Source organism: Mirounga leonina, unplaced genomic scaffold (genome assembly GCF_011800145.1).
Source record: "Mirounga leonina isolate KUSES-001 unplaced genomic scaffold, KU_Mleo_1.0 Mir_150, whole genome shotgun sequence".
NCBI classification, from domain to species: Eukaryota; Metazoa; Chordata; class Mammalia; order Carnivora; family Phocidae; genus Mirounga; species Mirounga leonina.
In genome coordinates this window covers 7,513,209-7,533,004 of record NW_023270374.1, presented here as the reverse complement: position 1 = coordinate 7,533,004, position 19,796 = coordinate 7,513,209, and the positions used below count along the sequence as shown (strand labels likewise).

Genomic DNA, 19,796 nt, shown 5'->3' with positions numbered 1-19,796 from the left:
CAAGATGGCGACAGGCTGTGACGTAAACAAGATATCGTGAGAGCGTAAGGGCGCGATTTGGAGGAGCCCGCGCTAACGCCTGAGGGGAGGGACTCCCCAAGGATCTCGGGAGTGTCTGTAGCAGTGAAGGAGAGGCTAGCTGCGCCGCAGTGCATGCCGGTACCACCGCCCCTTAGGCGGAGCCTAACTCGAGATCAGAGCGCGGGACCGAGGAAAGTACGGGTCCCGAGAGGTTGTCGGCGCTCTGGAAGTTAAGTGAAGTCTGGTGGCTCCTGAGGTACCTATCCCGGCCGTGAGCTGGGCTTCTATTTAAGCCATCTGTTCCTAATCCTGACTCCCACACCAGGGGCCCCAGCCGTCCTGTCCTCACCGTGGTTCCCCACGTATGGCGGAGCGGGAGGCCCCGTTCTGGGGATCACATGATGGGCCTCGCTGACCACCGCTTACCCGCTCTTTCCTGGTGGGACCCTTCAGTCTGTAAAACGATGTCGCAGAAGTAACCACCTTAAAGGGTGTGAGAGTTTAGTGAGAAGTCTTCTCCTGGAATACTTAGCAGGGAGCCTGGTATCTAGGGATCAGTGGTTCACCGTGACCGTCGTGGCCGGTATAGGACGAGCTGTGGCGTTCTTTCTCCGTCTCACACATGCCTCCCCTCCTAGGCTTCCCAGTTCTTCGGATTGAATATTGGGGACGTCTTGCCCCAAGCTGTACTATTTCACACTTAACAAGTGCTGGTCGTTCTGGCTATTAAAGAGAGTCTTTCTTTGGAAATAGCTTTGTCCAAACATGAAAAAGCTTAACGGAATGCAGGTTAATGCGCCTTATCGTACTGATGCAGCTTGCATTTCAGCCGTTCAAATATTTAATACATTGGTATCTAACTCCACTTTTCTCTTTACTAGGAGTGCAAAAATAAAAGGCCCTCAACATTGCAAGTAGCCTAGAGGGAAGTGAGAAAGCATCTAAAGATGAAGGCGTTTCACACCATCTGCAGACAGCTCAGAAGTTCAAAGGGGTTTTCTCTAGAACCAACCGCCCATGTGGATTTTTCCACTTCCTCTTACTCTTGTAGCCGGAAGAAAAAAGTGAACCCTTATAAAGAAGTAGACCAAGAAAAGTACTCTGATTTAGTACAGTCTGTCTTGTCATCCAGAGGCCTTGCTCAGACTCCAGAATCATTGTTTGAGGAAGATGATTTACTCTATGGACCTGTGAGTAAGTGTAAGCCCCCAAAGCAAAATGAGGAAGCAAAAGCTCCACGAAACTGGTGTCCTCTCTTAATCCCAGAGAGAAGTGTAAAACCAAATGCAACAAGTACTCCTACAGCTCCTTTGAGAATCCCTTTGCAAAGAAATACCATACCAAGTGTGACCAAGATCCTTCAGCAGACCATGACATCAGAACAGATTTTCTACTTGGAGAGGTGGAAACAGCGGATGATTCTGGAACTGGGAGAGGATGGCTTTGCCGAATATTCTTCAAGTAATTTTTTCAATCCTGGTTCTGTATGGTTACTGTGTTTTCTAGAATATAGAACAGTGTCAAAAGAGTGAGGGTGTTTTTGACCTGAACTAGTGAGGCACTGCTTTCAAGTGATAATTAGCATCAAATAGCAGTTTGTGTATTAACTCAATCATCATAACAACCCTATGCAGCATATATACTATTATTCTCATTTCACAGATGAAACTGAAGCACAGAGAGCAAGTAATTTGGCTAAATGATGTAGAAAATTCTTTCATAAACTACAAACTTAAGTATTAAAGTTGCCTGTTTTCTTTGATTAAGGAAAAGAATCAGTCACCTGATAATGGAATTCTATTTGTTTGCTAGGCATTCTATTCAGAATGTAGTAAATACCCCTTGCTCTACTTATCCTTATTGACATGTAAATTTAAAGACTTGGAGTAAACCGGAACACGTGATTTGTATTTAGATTTTGGTAAATTGAGATAATCTGATGCTCTTGATTGGTAACAGAATAAATAAACTTTAGCTTTCAACTCCTAATTTACTGACTTTTTAGACAGGTGAGGAGAATAGCTTCCTTAAAACAGGCTCCATTCAGAAGCAAGGTGAAAGACCATTGGCACAGGTGAATTAGCTGGTCCCCATCAGGATCATATAGTTGTCTTCTATTAAAGCTAGGTTTTTTGTTGATCATTCCTTAGCCCATGCTTCCCTAGTGGTTGGTAGAGAGCACTTTTAATTTTAAGAGTAATGCACTTATTTTGTGGCATCTTAGAAAAAACTGTGGGTAACACATTAAACGTGTCACATATATTAAGTATATAGACAGCACCTGGATATGGCAAAAAAAGGTCAAGGTCCTCGTCCTTTAGAACATTCCTCAGCTGTGTGGGGGGAGGAATAGATGTGGGAGCTGCCTTTAGGTAATAAGTAACAACACTAATAAGCTATTCTTTGCTTTCTAAATAAGCAACATAAAGTGAAATTTTTTAATGGCATCTTATGTTTTTTATTTGTACCACTAGGATTTAGAATAGACATTTTTTCCTCAGGGGAAGTTGTTTTTTATCTGGAATGTCATAGTTTGTGGGGATCCTGAAATCACTGATAAGAAAAGTAAAGGCAGAAACCTGCTAGGAGTTTGGGAACCTAGGACTTGTAGCCCTTGGCACAAAGTAAAAAAGTACTCTGGAGGCCTCCTTGATAAAGGAAAGGAATTTCTGTTGGGAATGTGAAGGTGCTCCACTATCCCAAGCAGAGATAAAACTATGGTTGTTTTCCATATAATCAGCGTTGTTGATCTAGATTATTACTCTGATGTGTTTCTCAGTTAACTCAGGATCAATTTTAAGAAACAGGCAGAATCACTTTTTTTCATAAGGGGCAATCACAGGATTAGTGTCATCCTCCCCCCTACCACCAAAAAGGAAGGGAAGAAAAGAATGAAAAAGCATGTCATTGCCCACTAAATTGATTAATGGGTCAGGAGAGGCAGTTTTTTAAAATACTGTACTGATAAATTCCTTTCCGCCTGCTCTTCCAAAGGCTAGAGCATAGAGATGTGCCCAGAGCTGGCATTCTCAACTTGGTCAATTTCTCAAGCATCAGTTTACCTTTTGAAGATTGCCAAGGATAAGAAAGTCTGACTTGGATTTATATTTAAGTGTTGATCATAGTGAAAAGGGATGGGGTTTATTTTTTCCAGTTTATTGCTGTAGTGACTTTTTAATCTTAAAATATTATCCATCCTGCCAGTTTATCAGTCAGAATCTTAGAGACTCATGGATTTTTTTTTTAAATGCATTTTACATACTGGGACTTGAAAACATTTCACTTTCATTGGTCAATTTAATTTACTGAATGAATATTCTGACTTGATGCTATCTGCAATAAATCTTGTGCTTTTTAAAATTTACTTAGATAGGGGTGCCTAGGTGGCTCAGTCAGTTAAGGGTCTACCTTTGGCTCAGGTCATGATCCCAGAATCCTGGAATCAAGTCCCGTATCAGGCTCCCTCCTCAGTGGGGAGTGTACTTCTCCCTCTCCCTCTGCCCCTTCCCCCTGCTCATGCTTGCTCTCTCAAATAAATAAACCCCCCCCAAAATAATAAAATTTACTTAGACAAATTCAGTCATATTTAATGTTCTGAGCCTTACAATCTAGGGGATCCTATAATCTAGATTCCCATGTTTGCTGCCTCTTTTTAATTTTTTTAATTTTTTAATTTTTTTTGTTTGTTTGCTGCCTCTTTTATGTGAAGAACCCAGCCAAGGGTTAAGTCTGCAGTGGAAAATGAATTGTTTATTTGCTTGGAAATTGATAAAGCAGTTTGTTTTCTTCCTGTTTTGACCATGTTTGTGTTCTGCTTCATTAGGCTTGTCTATAGATGAATGCTGTACTTTTACCTAGATTTTAATTCCATCTGTCCTAAAAATCTTGTAGGCCTTTCATATGCTAATAAGTCCAATTGAACCGAGTAAATTTGGAGTGTAATAGCTCAGTTCTTCAGTTGAATTTCATTTAACTCTCCAAGTAATTTCCCAGAAGTGATTCCATTTTTTGACAGTGGTAGAACTGACCTTTCAAAATCCTGGTAAAATAGTATTTGACAAATGTAAAATATGGTTTAAAATTACCTTATTACATCAAATTTTCCTCATTTTCTATGGGTCTATCTCTATGCATGTATATTTCCTACTGTGCTTCTGTGTATATCTAAATGATGGTCCCCGATTTTGCCTTACTCTGTTGTATGATGGACTGGAATTGAACATGGACTCTGGTGCCAGGCTGTTAGTCTACCTTTTTTGCCTTGGGGCAAATTAACAGCATTGTGTAGGCCTCATTCATTAAACTGGGGGTAATGATTCTTGCTGGGTTGTTGTGTTTGAAAGTTAAATAATATTTTGAAAGCGCCAAGGCCACTGCTTAGCACAATGCCTCCTCTTTGTTTCCTTCCCTTATCAAGGATGAAGTGAATTTGTACAATTTCTTGGATTTGTTTGTTTTCTTAACTTAAAAGTGTGTGAGGATATACAGATATCAAATCATTATGTTGAATATCTGAAACGAATACAATCTCCATTATACATCAAATTTTTCTTAAGCACATGAGGAAAATTTTCAGGACAGAGCAACTGTCTTAAGCTGTTCTAGCCCCCCCAAAAAGTGCAGAAGAGTGTTAGATATTTCCTCTTGCCCCCAAGCCCCAAAACATCCAATTTGGTTTTGATTTGTATATGCCTTGATTTTCATTCCTTACCATTCATTAAGCCTGTTAGTAAAAGGATTCTCCCACCTATATTCATTAATTCAGTGTTTGTTGTAAAAAAAAAAACTGAACAGAAGTTACTAAAATGGATACTTAAAATCACAGTATGGTACACTAGGTGTGGCCCTTTTGCCCCCAGATCTTCAATTGTAGCTTTGGCCTAATTCTACTAGAAATTCTTTATTTTAATTCATTTTATTGTTCAAACTATTTTCGTCCCTTTGCTTTTCAAAGTGCATTTTTAGATTTCACAGGAGACTAAAATGTGGTATCTTAGCAGTTGTCACTTAAAGGTAACTTAATATAATTTCTAATTTTATTGTCCAGAGGTTTTTAAGTATTTGTTTTTTAGTACTAGCTTTGTTCTTATTTTTCTTTTTCCCCTGATTTTCTTTTCAGATATATTTTTACAAGGGAAACGGTTCCATAAAGCCTTGGAAAGGATACTTGCACCCCAAAGAGACTTGAAAGAGAGTGATGAGAATCTTGAATCTGGATATATCGAAAGTGTCCAGCATATCCTGAAAGATGTCAGTGGAGTGCGAGCTCTTGAAAGCGCTGTTCAGCATGATACCTTAAAGTATGTAGGTCTACTGGACTGTGTGGCTGAATATCAGTAAGTATTAGATTTTTTTTTTTTTTTTCCTCTCTCAAAGTGTGGAGATAAAGTAATGCAGGTCTGTCAAACACTATTTTTTCCTCTGAACTCCTGCTTCAAGGTACAGCCCTGTGAAGTCAAAACCTCTATGATACATAAAAGAATTAGGTATGCGGCAGGAGGTAAGGACAGATACAGGAGGAAGAGCCTCATAATTCTTGTAAATCTGTGTTCCAGAATCAAAGTGTTTGGTGGAGAAAAGGTATCATTTTTCAATATCCAGCATGTTCCCCCTTCCCTACCCCCAAGCAAGCTACTAACCACTAGATCCAATTTGATGGGGCACCCAAATGGCTCAGTCAGTTAAGTGTCCAACTCTTGTTTTTGGCTCAGGTCCTGATCTCAGGGTCATGAGATCGAGCACTGGGTCAGGCTGTGCTGAGTGTGGAGTCAGCTTAAGACTCTCTCCCTCTCCCTCTGTCCTTCCCCCCCCACCCCCGCAACTCGCATGCATGCTCCCTCACTCTCTCTCTAAAATAAATAACTCTTTAAAAAAAAAAATCCACTTTGATTCCTGCATTTTCTTTCCCATTTCCCTAAAAATAGCACCTCGACCTGTTTGCCCTGAAAATCATTTCTTTTTCTGACTTCCAGGCCGTGTTTGACATGGATAGGAACTCTGAGCTTACTAAAGCTTCCTGTGGTTTTTAAATTGCTGCTCTGTTAACCGTTTTCCCCACTTACTCCAGATTCCCCTGCAGATACCCCTATTCCAAAAAAAGGATGTGGGCGACCCACAAGGATAGGTAAAAACCTGTAACTCTTGGGGCACCTGGGTGGCTCAGTTGGTTAAGCGTCTGCCTTCGGCTTGGGTCATGATCCTGGAGTCCTGGGATAGAGTCCCGCATCGGGCTCCCTGCTCAGCAGGGAGTCTGCTTCTCCCTCTGACCCTCCCCCCTCTCATGCTCTCTCTATCTCATTCTCTCTCTCAAATAAATAAATAAAATCTTTAAAAAAAAAAAAACAAAACCTGTAACTCTTGGAACTCTAGTCAAAATTTAAATTTTAAAAAATTGACAGAATATTCATTAGTCTGGAAAGTGTTCAGGCCACCCAACAGTTTTGTGCCATAATTGCCTCATATCTGAGAAGAGCCCTGGGTGCCTAGAAATTTAATAGGCTGTTTTTAGCTGCCCTTTAGTTAATCGAGGTAGCCATACAATCAATTCTACCCAAGGCCTTCCAGAAGTTTCTGACACCAAGGGTTCCTGGGTGGCTCAGTTGGTTGGGCATCTGCCTTCAGCTCAGGTCATGATCCCAGAGTCCCTAGATAGAATCCTGAGTCATGCTCCCTGCTTAGCAGGGAGTCTGCTTCTCCCTCTAACCCTCCCCTCTCTCGTGCTTTCTCTCTCTCTCTCTCTCTCTCTCTCTCTCAAATAAATAAGTAAAATCTTAAAAAAAAAAAAGTTCCTGACACCAAACACTTCACAGTGATGTCCACAGTACTGATGTTTGTTTTCTGCTCTTTAGGTGGAAAGCATCAACATTGAGAATATGCGCATTGAATATTTTTGAAAATTAAGGTTTTAGAAATTTTAAAAACATTTTTAATAGGTAATATATGTGTTTGGTTAACCCAAGCTACTAAAATAAGTCTCCCATCTCCACTTTTTCTTTAAAAAAGGTTTTTAATGTGGTAAAATACACGTAACATAAAATTTACCATAAACTTCACCATTTTTAAGTATACAGTTGAGTATCATTAAATACATTCATAATGTTGTACAACCGTCAATACCATCCATCTCCAGGACATGTCATCTTATAAAACTGAAATTCTGTGCCCATTAAACAGTAATCACTGTACTCTCCCCTACTTCCAGCCCCTGGCAACCACATTCTACTTTCTGTCTCTATGAATTTAACTATTCTTTCATACCTCATGTGGGTAGAATCAAAGTATTTGTCTTTTCGTGACTGACTTATCTTTATCCTTGCACTTTACACAATTTTTTTAAAGTTTTTCCTGTAAGCCAATTTGTTTATTTTGTTGTTGTTACCTGTGCCTTTGGTGTCACATCCAGTAAATCACCACCGAATCCAGTGTCATTAAGCTTGGACCCTATGTTTCTTCTAAGAGTTTTATGTAGTTTTAAATCTTACCTTTAGGTCATGGATCCATTTTGAGTTAATTTCTGTATATGGTGTTGGGTAAAAGTCCAGCTTCATTCTTTTGCATGTGGATGTCCAGTTTCCCCAGTACTATTTGTTGAAAAGACTGTCCTTTCCTCATTGAATAGACTTGGCACCTTTGTCAAAAATCATGTGTATGTGAGGGTTTATTTCTGGGCTGTCTGTTCATTTCCATCGGTCTGTGTGTCTGTCTTTATACAAGTACCATACTATTTTAATTATTAGAGCTTTGTAGTAAGCTTTGAAATTAGCAAGTGTGAGTCCTCCAGTTTTGTTCTTTTTCAAGGTTGTTTTGGCTTTTCAGAGTCCCTTGAGATTCCATGTGGATCCATTTAGGATGGGTTTTCAATTTGTCCAAAAATTGTCACTGAGATTTTTATAGATTGTATTAAATTTGTAGATCACTTTGGGTAAAATGAACATCTTAACAATATTAAATCTTCCAATCCGTGAACATGGGCATATTTCCATTTAGGTCTTTAATTTCTTTCAGTAATGATTTGCAGTTTTCATTGTGCAAGTCTTTAGTCTCCTTGGTTAATTCCCAAGTATTTTATTCATTTTGATATTATTATATGGAATTGTTTTTGTCATTTCCTTTCCATATTGTTCATTGTTTATGTATAAAATGCTCTTGAATTGTGTGTTGACTTTGTATCCTGAATTTATTTATATAGTCCTACCAGTTTTTGTGTGGATTCTTTAGAGTTTTTAACATAAAAGATCATTCATCTGTGAACAGAGATAATTTTACTTCTTCCTTTCTGGTTTGGATGCTTTTTTATTTGTTTGTCTTGCCTAATTGCTCTGGCTAGAACATCCAGATCTGTTGAATAGAAGTGGTGAAAGCAGGCAGCCTTGCCTTGTTCCTGATCTTAGAGGAAAACCTTCCAGTCTTTCAACATTGAGTATGATGTTTGCTATGGGCTTTTCATATATGGCTTTTACTATTTGGAGGTAGTTTTTTTTTTTTTCTATCCCTAGCTTGTTGAGTATTTTTTTCATAAAGGGTATTTCATTTTGTCAAATGCTTTTTCTTCATCAATTAAGATGATTAAGTGGTTTCCTTCATTCTGTTAATAAGGTATATCACATTGGTTGATTTTTGTGTGTTAAACCATCCTTGCATTCCAGGAATAAAGCCCACTTTGTAATGGTGTATAATTCTTTTAATATGTTGCTGAATTTGATTTGCTACTATTTTGTTGAGGATTTTTGCATCCATGTTCATAAGGATTATTATTCTGTAGTTTTCTTGTAGTGTCTTTGTCTAGCTTTGGTATCAGGGTAATGTTAGATTCATAGAATGAGTTAAGAGTTCCCTACTTTTCAATTTCTTTGGAAAAGTTTTTAGCATTGGTATTAGTTATGTAAATATTTAGTGGCATTCACCCATAAAGTTATCAGATCTAGAGCTTTTAGTTGCCAGGAGATTTTTGATTACTGATGAAATCTCCTTTCTAATTATAGAGCTGTTCAGATATTCTATTTCTTCAAGATTTAGTCCTGGTAGGTTTTGTGTTGTTAGGAATTTAATTCATCTAGGTTATCCAACTTGTTGGCATATGATTTTTCATAGTGCTCTCATCCTTTTTATTTCTGTAGAATTAGTAGTGATGTCCCAGTTTCATTTCTCATTTATGCAATTTGAGTCATCTTTCTTTTTTTCTAAGTCCATCTAGCTAAAGGTTGTCAATTTTGTTGATCCTTTCAAAAAACCAATGTTTATTTTCATTGATTTTTTTCCTATTGGTTTTCTATTCTGAATTTCATTTGTCTTTTCTCTAATCTCTTTTATCTCTTTCTATAAAGGTTTACTTTGGGTTTTTTTTTTTTTTTTGGTTCCTTAAGTTGTAAGGTTAGGATGTTGATTTGATTCTTCCTTGTTTTTTAATATAAGTATTTATTGTTGAATAGCTTCCTTAATACTGTTTTCACTGTGTCCTGTAAGTTTTGGTATGCTGTGTTTTCATTTTTATTCACCTCTAAGTATCTTTAATTTCCCCTGTGATTTCTTCTTCGGTTGATTATGTTAATTTCCACAAATTAGTGATTTTTTTTCCAATTTTACTTCTTTTATTGATTTCTAACTTCATCTTGTGATTGGAGAAAATACTTTGTGTGATATCTATATTTTTAAATATATTGAGACTTAATTTATGGCCTAATATATGGTTTGTCCTGGAAAGTGTCCTGCGTGTGCTTGAAAAGGTGTGTGTTCTGTTGTTGGGTAGAGAGTACTATATGTCCATTAGATCTAGTTGGTTTATTGTGTTGTTTTAAGTCCATTATTTCCTCACTTCCTTCTGTCTGGTTCTGCCCATTATTAAAAATAGGTATTGAAGTCTCCAACAATTATTATAGAACTGTATTTCTGGAGCACCTGGCTGGCTCATTTGGAAGAGCATGTGATTCTGGATCTCAGGGTCAGAGCCCCGTGTTGGATATAGAGAATACTTAAATAAAAGTTAAAAAAAAAAAAGAAACAACTGTATTTCTCCCTTCAATTTTGTCAGTTTTTGCTTCATATATTTTGCTAGTCTGTTACTAGATGCATAAATGTCTATAATTGTTATATCTTCTTGATGTATCGAACCTTTTATTAATATATAATGTCTTTCTTTGTCTTGTCTTTTTCTATTTAAAGACTGTTTTATCTGCTATTAGAGCCACCTTTGCTCTCTTTTGGTTATTATTTGCATGGAATATCTTTTCCTATCTTTTCACATTCAGCCTATTTGTGTCTTTGAGTATACAGTGAGTCTCTTGTATACAGCATATAATTGAATCATGTGTTTTATCCATTCTGCCAGTCTCTGTCTTTTGATTGGACAGTTTGATCCATTTACATTTAAATTAGTTACTGATAAGGGGAGACTGGTGTCATTTTATTTATTTTCTATAGGCATTTTAGCTTTTTTGTCTCATTTCCTGTATGTTACTGTCTTTTTTGTGTTTTGTTTTCCTTTTTTGTAGTGAAACATTTCAATTTCTCATTCCCTTTTGTGTATATTCTATAGCTATTTTCCTTGTGATTACCATAGGGATTACATTTAACATCCCAGTTATAACACTCTAATTTGAATTTGTACCAACTTAACTACAATGACATACGAAGACTGCTCCTTCACAACTCTATCCCTGTCCCTTTCAGTTGTTGATGTCACAAAATTGTCTTTATATATTATGTGCCTCAAAACATAAACTAATAATTTTTTTTAGGTTTAGGTTTATTAATCTCTTAAATTATGTAGAAAACAACCCACTCACCCATCCATGGGCCCCTCCCTCTTTGCTGCATGCAGTCTCTGGCACCTGAGGTGCATGGCTCATTGCCAGCAACAGGATGCTACTGGCAGGTTAAGGTTAAGAGTTAGAAAGGGAGTCAGTATATCTTTAAAAGTCTTGCAGAAGTGGCAGGATTGCTTGGTGGATCCAATAGAATGTGTAGGCTTGTGGATTTACAAATAGAAGGAAATGTGACTGCGGAGCAACTGAGACAAAAGGAAATGGCCAACTTGGAGCATGAATGAGAACTAGCTCTGATGGGGCAGGAAATGATGGAGAGACCCAAGTCAGAGGAGCTCCCGTTTCAACAGCAACAGCTAATATTCCAGCTAGAGTTGGAAATGCAAAAAAAAGGTTAGGAGAACTGCAGAGAGCTCAAGAACAATCAGAGAATGAGATGAGTGGGGCAACTGGGTGGCTCAGCCAGTTAAGCGTCTACCTTCCACTTAGGTCATGATCTTAGGGTTCTAGGATCGAGCCAGCATCTGGCTCCCTGCTCCTCCAGGGAGTCTGCTTCTCCCTCTCCCTCTACCCTTCCCACACACATCCCCGTCCCATCTCCTCCTCCCCACCCCCGCCACACTCTTGCTCATACGCTGTCTCAAATAAATAAAATCTTTAAAAAAAAAGGGGGGGGGGAGATGAGAATGAGTATAAGAAATAAGGGTGAAGATGTTTCCCATTCAGAGGATACAGCAGCAGACTCAGGCAAGACACTAGTTGAAATTAGTGCTCTGTATGGGGCAGCTCACTTGAGCAGAGTAGAAGAACATGATGAACCAGTGCTATCTGATGTTTCATTAAACATTGATCAAGATTTGTATGATCAACCAACCTAAGAGCAATAATTTATGCTTGTTTCAAGTTTACAAAAAAAAAAAAAACTGTAGAAGACAAAAAGTGGAGTTACAAATCATTGTTATAAGAATGCTTGCTTTTGGGCGCCTGGGTGGCTCAGTTGGTTAAGCAACTGCCTTCGGCTCAGGTCATGATCCTGGAGTCCCGGGATCAGTCCCATATCAGGCTCCCTGCTGAGCAGGGAGTCTGCTTCTCCCTCTGACCCTCTTCCCTCTCGTGCTCTCTCTCTCATTCTCTCTCTCTCAAATAAATAAATAAAATCTAAAAAAAAAAGAATGCTTGCTTTTATAATCGCCCATGTATTTACCTTTATTGAGGTCTTTGGGCATCTTTAAGACTAACAAAGTCTTTGTCTAGTAAAACTGCCATCACATCTTTTTCAGGGACAGTTTCTGTTTATTTTTTTCCTTTGAATGGGCCATATTCTCCTGTTTCTTTGTATACCTTGTGATTTTTGTTGTTCTTGAAAACTGGATATCTGAATCTAATATGTAACTCTGGAAATCAGGTTCTCCCTCTACCACAGGGTTTGTTGGACTTTGTTCATTGTGGGATTTTTTTTTGTTTTTTTGTGGTTTTTTTTAATTTTCTTTTTTTAAAAGATTTTATTTATTTATTTGACAGGGGGGCGCGGAGAGAACAAGCGGGGGAGTGGCAGGCAGAGGAAGAAGCAGACTCCCTGCAAAGCAGGAAGCCCAATGTTGGGCTGGATCCCAGAACCCTGAGATCATGACCTGAGCCTAAGGCAGACACTTAACTGACTGAGCCACCCAGGCGCCCCTGTTCATTGTTTTTGTTTGGGGTTTTGTTACAGTTCTTGTAGGCTCTCTCGGTGCTAAGGATCAGCCTGAAGTATAAACTTAAGGTCTTCTCAAGTCTTTTTCTGAGCCTGTGCCCTTCCCTGGACATGCACAGTCACTTTCTAATTTTCCCCATAGATGCAGTTGCTTTGGGATGTTGTAGTCTTTAGTATCTAATTCCCAAAAGGGGAAAAAGAGAAGACTGAGGGGTTGGAAAAAATGGGCATTGTCCCTTTAAGTCCTCTGGAAGTCATTCAGTTGGAGGGTGAGGGGCTTGTGGCAATGGGGGGAGGTGCAGTAACAATGGCCACCCTGCTCTTGTCTTCACCTCTGTGACCAGTGATCAGTGATGAGAGCACAGATCCCTGACATTTGGAGAATGGGGCCCTTTTTGTCCACTCATTCCCACAAGCTGTGTACCGTGCTATTCCAAGATCATGTGTATAGCTGCCTGCCCCATGAGAAGGAGTGGGGGGATGGGTAGCTGTTAAGAGCCGAAATTGACCAAAATTAACCAGTTTACCATCTAAGCCTTCAATAGGCTCTAGATATCCAATAATTATATCAGACAGATTCTGCCATTGCAATTGTTGTCTTGGTAGGCCTACAGATTTCTGGTGCTTCCTACTCTTCCATTTTCCCAGAATCCTCCACCCCCACTCTGATTTTAAGCTCTTGTGACCCTGGGGCGCCTGGGTAGCTCAGTTGGTTAAGCATCTGGCTCTTGATTTTGGCTCAGGTCTTGATGTCAGGGTCGTGAGATCAAGCATGGGGCTCCATGCTGGGCATGGAGCCTGCTTTAGATTTCCTCTCTCTCTCTCCCTGCCCCCCCACCCATTCCTCCCTCCCTCCCTCCCTTCCTCTCTCTTTCTCTCCCTCTCCCTCTCTAAAGATAGATAAAATTCTTGTGGTCCTGAGGTATTTTATGACTGTATTTATAATCATTTGTCTCCACCCCCACTTACTAACACAAAGTGCCAATCCCTGCTTTTTTTCATTCTGAAAATATTTTAGAGATCTTCCCTTATTAGTTTATGTAGATCTGCAACATCCTTTTCTCTTTTAATAATTCTCCACCACTCAGAATTAACAGTTATTAACACTTTGTCACATCTGCTTCCGATTTTTTTTTTAAATATACCATAAATTAAGCTCACATCACCTGTAACTACATCTTCCCTCCTCTAAGTCCCCTGGCCAAAGACAATCACTGTGAGACGTTTGCTACTGTGTCCTAGGCTACTTCCACTACTACTTAACACACCCACCATACTGGATAGTGCATATCCAACACATTGCCAGTGTGCTTTCTACATACATACACAACGCTGTGTATAGTACACATACACAGAATACCATGTATTATTACCTCCATGTCTGTGAGAGTCACAATATATAGAAATTTCTACATACATAGTATCACAAAGCTGGTAAGATATTAGGCTCTGGAGCCAGGCTGGCTGGGTTTGGTTTCTGGCTTTTCATCTTAACCTTAGGCTAGTTAGCCTCTCTGTACTTCTATTTGTTCATCTGTAAAATAAGACAAAAGGACTTACCTTATAGAGTTGTTATAGAGATTAAATGAGACATTCTCTGTATAGTACTTAAAATGCAAACTACTCAATAAATGTTAGCATGATGATTTTGATCTTGTTCTCTCTTTTAACTGTTGTTTGGTATTCCTTGGTTGTTTTTTTTTATTTTTTTAAAGATTTTATTTATTTATTCATGAGAGATAGAGAGAGGGAGAGAGGCAGAGGCAGATGGAGAAGCAGGCTCCCTGCAGAGCAGGGAGCCCGATGCGGGACTCGATCCCAGGACCCTGGGATCATGACCTGAGCTGAAGGCAGACGCTTAACTGACTGAGCCACCCAGGTGTCCCGGTATTTTTTTTTTTTTAATATTTTATTTATTTATTTGACAGAGAGGACACAGCGAGAGCAGGAACACAAGCAGGGTGAGCGGGAGAGGGAGAAGCAGGCTTTCCGCAGAGCAGGGAGCCCAATGTGGGGCTCGATCCCAGGACCCTGGAATCATGACCTGAGCCAAAGGTAGACGCTTAACGACTGAGCCACCCAGGCGCCCCTGGTAGTCCTTTGTATTAATGAAGCACATCCATTTCCCTTTTGGGAACATTCAGGTTATTTCTAGTTTTTCATAATTACAAATTGCAGCAGTGTACGGGTCTCCTTGTATACGGGTGTGAGGTTCACTTGTTGGTTTGTTTTCATGGATCATATATATAGTTTGAATAAATTCAGTTGGTCTGAAGTAGGCCTGGATATGAATATTTAGATTTTCCAGGCACTTGTCACTCGCACCCAGGGTATCAAACCATTGCTCTCCAGTGCATACCGAAAAGGGAAATTGCTGGCTTAAAGGGTACAGGCATTTTCAGTTGTCCCAGGTGTGAGTGTGCTTTGTGCACACCTTTAATGACACAGTATTAGACACAATTGATTAACATTGTCTCGTGGTTTCAGTCTGCATTTCACTTAAGTTAGGTTGAGCATCTTTTCATTTGTTGTGAACTGTCTTTGTGCAGTTTTAATTTAGGTTTATACTACTAAAAATCTCTTTTCCACATTATTAAGTTCTGCAAGTTATAGTATGTTGCAAGAAACAGTGGTCCATGTCGGAAATCTTTATTTTAGGGTATTTTGATTTATTCCAGGTTGAGAACTGTGAAGCCCCCTGGCGATACTGGGGCCCTCTCTTCATTTGCATAGATTATAATTGTTTTGTAATATTGCAAAGTTTGACAGAGGCAGTAAAACTACCTCTAGACCTGCACTGTCCAAGAGAGTACCCACTAGCCACATATAACCATTAAATACTTGAGTGTGGCCAATCTAAAGTGAGGTATGCTATAAATATAATACTAAGTAGGTTTCAGTGACTTAGTACAAAACAGAATGTAAAGTATCCCATTAATAACTTCTTTATATTACATAATGAAATGATATTTACCCAATAATGATATATACCCAATAATATTTTGGGTATGTTTGGGTTAAATAAAATATTAAAATTTCACCTGTATTTTCTTTTTTGATATGGTTACTAGAAAATTTGAAATAACATATATAGCTTGCACTTTATTTCTTTTAGTGCTACTCTAGGTTGACTTTATGAGTACCTTGCATAAGTTATAACTCTAGAGCTATGGCAACGGGTGGGTAACATGCATATTTTGTACAAAATCTCCCTCTAAACTGCTGGTCTTGAAATTGAAGTTCATGAAAGACAGAATGAACCAGTTATCAGTCTGCTCACCCTGTGATCCTTCTGATATCTGCACTTGGCAAGTATAAAATCCCATCAGGAGAGGGGTGATAGGAAGGAATGTACTGGTTATTTGACTTTTTTAAAGTGGCAGGAATTTTTTTATTTTTCCAATATCCCTAATAGTAAGACACCTACCCTGTGTGTAAACTTTCAGGGTAGGGACCAACTCTTATTTGTATTTCTGCATATAATTGGTGCCTATTAAATACTGATAGATCTGAACACCAGCTTTGGTTTCTGAGCAAGAGAATTTCTGGAGCACCATGATGCTTTTGTCATTTATGACGGGGACTTTGCTTCTGGTCTGTTGTGGTTCTCCTGATAGATATTTGAAATAAGATCAACTAAGATAGTGATAGACATAGTTTCAATTCCCGTGTCAACTGTTAAACAAGGCCATGGAGGTCCAAAGGACTTTGGAGAAAGTTTAGAAACTGGAACTGTGGGAAAGTTCCCCAGCACTTCTGTATGGGTCTGCACCTGTAACTCTCGCCAGTGTGCTTCCGGAAGCATTTCCCATCATGCCCCTGACAGGCCTATTACTGACCTGAACGTAGGAATCAAAGGAAAGAGAACATCACACTTCTCTGATTCCCAGAAGTAAAGCTCAGAGGAGCCATCTTTTTGGAAAGTGGAGAATAGAAGCAACAATCATTGAGTGATAAGGAGTAAACCATACCTAAGAAGAGGCTCAACCTCTTACAGTTTCTCAGTTTGAACTATTAACTACAAAGACTTCCTTTGGTTTCTCTTTAGGGGCAAGCTGTGTGTGATTGATTGGAAGACATCGGAGAAACCGAAACCTTATATTCGAAATACATTTGACAACCCGCTGCAGGTTGTGGCCTATGTTGGTGCCATAAATAATGATGTCAACTATAGCTTTCAGGTCAGGACACTGAGCCTCAACTTACTATAAAGCCTTGCTTGATGCTTATTTATGGCTACTTAACTCCTTGTGATTTTTATTCTGTTTGTGTTCCACTGCTTACTCTGTTCCTTGTCCTTCTACCACCTTAAAAAGCAATTCCCCCCCTGTTCTGAGCTTTCTGTCATTGCTAATAGTGCTCTAGTGTTTACAGTCTATTCTTCAATATCTTGTCATCTTTGTGTTCTTATGTATCCTGGTGCAATCTTTTATCAACCCCTCTTAGAAACAGGAGCTATTACTATAGATTGTTTTGTTCTGAGTTTGCCATAGAGCAAGAAGGAAATGAACCTAAGCTCTGGTCCTATTGTATAAATACTGGAACTGCCCTGTGTTTCTTCCTAGGTTCAGTGTGGCTTAATTGTGGTGGCCTACAAAGATGGATCCCCTGCCCATCCACATTTCATGGACACTGAGCTCTGTTCCCAGTACTGGGCCAAGTGGCTTCTTCGACTAGAAGAATATACAAAGAAGGAAAAGAACCAGAATATTCAGAAACCAGACTAGGGGACAGAATGATGTCTGGGAACATTCACTAGTTCCTCACAGTTTGAGAAGATCTATTGCTGTTTACGGTAGAGATGCCACAGGATCTGAGCTACATAACCCAAGTATTTGTTGAAATGTATTACAACTAAAAAGATCAAAAAGCCAGAAAAGTTTAGATTTTAAGGGTTGGACTTGAGCACATAAAAGAAGCACAAGTAAGCATGGTCTATCATTTACCTGAAAAAGGGAAGCAGGATTCACACAGCATTGGTGGCTCTTGGACTCCCCTGTAGAACTTTCTGTATCCCAAGCAGGATGCCCAGTCCTTGAATTAAGATTGGCGGGCGTGAGGCTTGGTGTGCAAGAAGTTCCCCAGGGTACCCCAGGAGGGAAGGGGTCACATGCCCCCACGGTGTGTGTGGTGGGAGAAATCACATCGGCCAAATCCTACTGCCGACATGGTTTCCTAAAACTGGTTTTATATATAAATTGAGGTTTTCTATATATTTCACTGGGGGGAAAAAACTTCCATTTAACATTTCTGAAAAAATTTATTTTTTTCATATTTAATGTGATTCCTTAGCCTCAAGTAAACATTGCTCTCTGGAAAGATGGAGCATTTTCACATGGTTGATAATCCCCCTTAGCATACCAGTAAATAACCCCCAGGAGTAGCCAGACCCTAGTCTGAGATTCATAATCATGGATATTTTAGTAGCTCTGTTCTGGTTTGAATCAATGAACCATGTACATAAAGAAAAAATATCATTTGTGAGATTCTTCAGCTAGGGGGAACAGTAATTTTTGTGTGTTTGATAAGTAATAAAAAGTACTAGTTTTCACTGGGATCGGGAAACTTAAATGCCTGCTATAGCTTTGGGGGAAGGCTCCTTATTTTATGGAATGGGATAGCATTTAAGTTACAGTTGTGGTCTTAAAATAGTAAGGTGCTACAATTAGTTTTTTTCTTTACTTAGCCATTAATTATAAGAAATAAAATATAATATGTGAGTAAAGTAATGAGACTGTTGGTTCTGTTTCTTTTTATTTAGATTTATGTGTTTATAGAGAATTTTGTAAACCTGGAAATTGTTTAGATTTTGTATTTAGAAGTTCAGAATTCACAGTATTGCCACTGGCCCAGTAGCTTTGGTGTGAGTTCTACGTAAGTGCGAACAAGAAGGAGGCGTCCTTTGCCATGGTCACCTGGCAAGGAAAGTAAGCTTCAGGTAGGAAGGAGCAGGATTGCAGGGGCCCTTTCACTGATTACACCTCTCCATTCTCTTCAAGCAGCAGATATTCACATAGCTTGTCATTTCCAAACTCAAAAATCAAGTGAGATCATTCAAAGTTGTAAGAGCAGATTTTTCCACACTGCTTTAATAAGCCTCCCTCCAGAATTTAGGAGACTAGGCCCAGCAAGACTGCATTTTAATACAGTTCTCTAGGGTTCATAGAAATATACCTTGGACCTGTCTTGCACCGACTTGCCCAAGCTAATGGCATGCAAGACCCTCAGAGTCTGACCAGGCAGACGTTGTACGAGAACAACCAAAGTTAATCCCTGGGCAGGCTTCCCAGAAAGACAAGAACACACCAGTTTCTCACTACAATCCTGATATTCCTCAGATCTCACCAATTAAAGAAGTCTCAATCCTCTTGAGAGGGAAATGTCAATGAAAAGTTTTTTCCCTGCTAAGGCATAGAAGGAGAAAGCCAAGTCTGAGTTTCTAAATGAGACAACTTTTCAAGAATTAGCATGTATGTTACTAAATTGTGGGTACCACCTGTTCCTCTAAGTGATAGGGCATATTAAACTCCAGTGAAATGAAACAAGATTTGTGATGAGGGATTCTTTAAATGAGGATAATTAAAATATTTTTTTTAATTTTTATTTATTTGGGTGCCTGGGTGGCTCAGTTGGTTGGGCGACTGTCTTCGGCTCGGGTCATGATCCTGGAGTCCCTGGATCGAGTCCCGCATCGGGCTCCCTGCTCGGCAGGGAGTCTGCTTCTCCCTCTGACCCTCCTCCCTCTCATACTGTCTCTCATTCTCTCTGTCTCAAATAAATAAAAATAAAAATCTTTTAAAAAAAAAAATAAATAAATAATTTTTTATTTATTTGAGGGATGCCTGGGTGGCTCAGTCAGTTAAGCGTCTGCCTTTGGCTCAGGTCATGATCCCGGGTCCTGGGATCAAGTCCTGCATCGGGCACCTTGCTCAGCAGGAGCCTGCTGCTTCTGCCTGCCACTCTCTCTGCTATGTGCGCTCTCTCTCTCTCTGGCAAATAAATAACCTTTAAAATAAAATTTTTAATTATTTATTTGAGAGAGAGAGCACAGGGGGGCAGAGGGAGAGGGAGCCCAATGTGGGGCTCGATCCCAGGACTCCAGGATCAAGACCTGAGCCCAAGGTAGATGTTTGACTGAGGCACTCAGATGTTCCTAAATTTTTTTTAAAGGAGGTAGAAATTGCCCTTGTGAGGAGTCTCCCTCATAGTACAGGACATAGTGTTACAGTCTTTTGGGCTTTGAGACAATCCATTAGGTTCAATGCTATCCACCACATACCCTTTTCCTCTGCAGTTCTACACATTCTTAGTGCATTCAGCAG

General features: G+C 39.4%; 1 protein-coding gene across 1 annotated transcript; it reads left to right on the top strand.

Annotated features, from left to right (window-relative positions):
* The first annotated feature begins 186 nt into the window (after positions 1-186).
* On the top strand, positions 187-17,320 carry MGME1 (mitochondrial genome maintenance exonuclease 1). The gene is made up of 5 exons (XM_035005799.1): positions 187-277; positions 903-1,482; positions 5,141-5,357; positions 16,523-16,655; positions 17,040-17,320. Exons 2-5 carry the CDS (start codon positions 969-971, stop codon positions 17,199-17,201), a joined length of 1,026 nt encoding a protein of 341 aa, XP_034861690.1. The 5' UTR covers positions 187-277; positions 903-968; the 3' UTR covers positions 17,202-17,320.
* Positions 17,321-19,796: the final 2,476 nt, after the last annotated feature.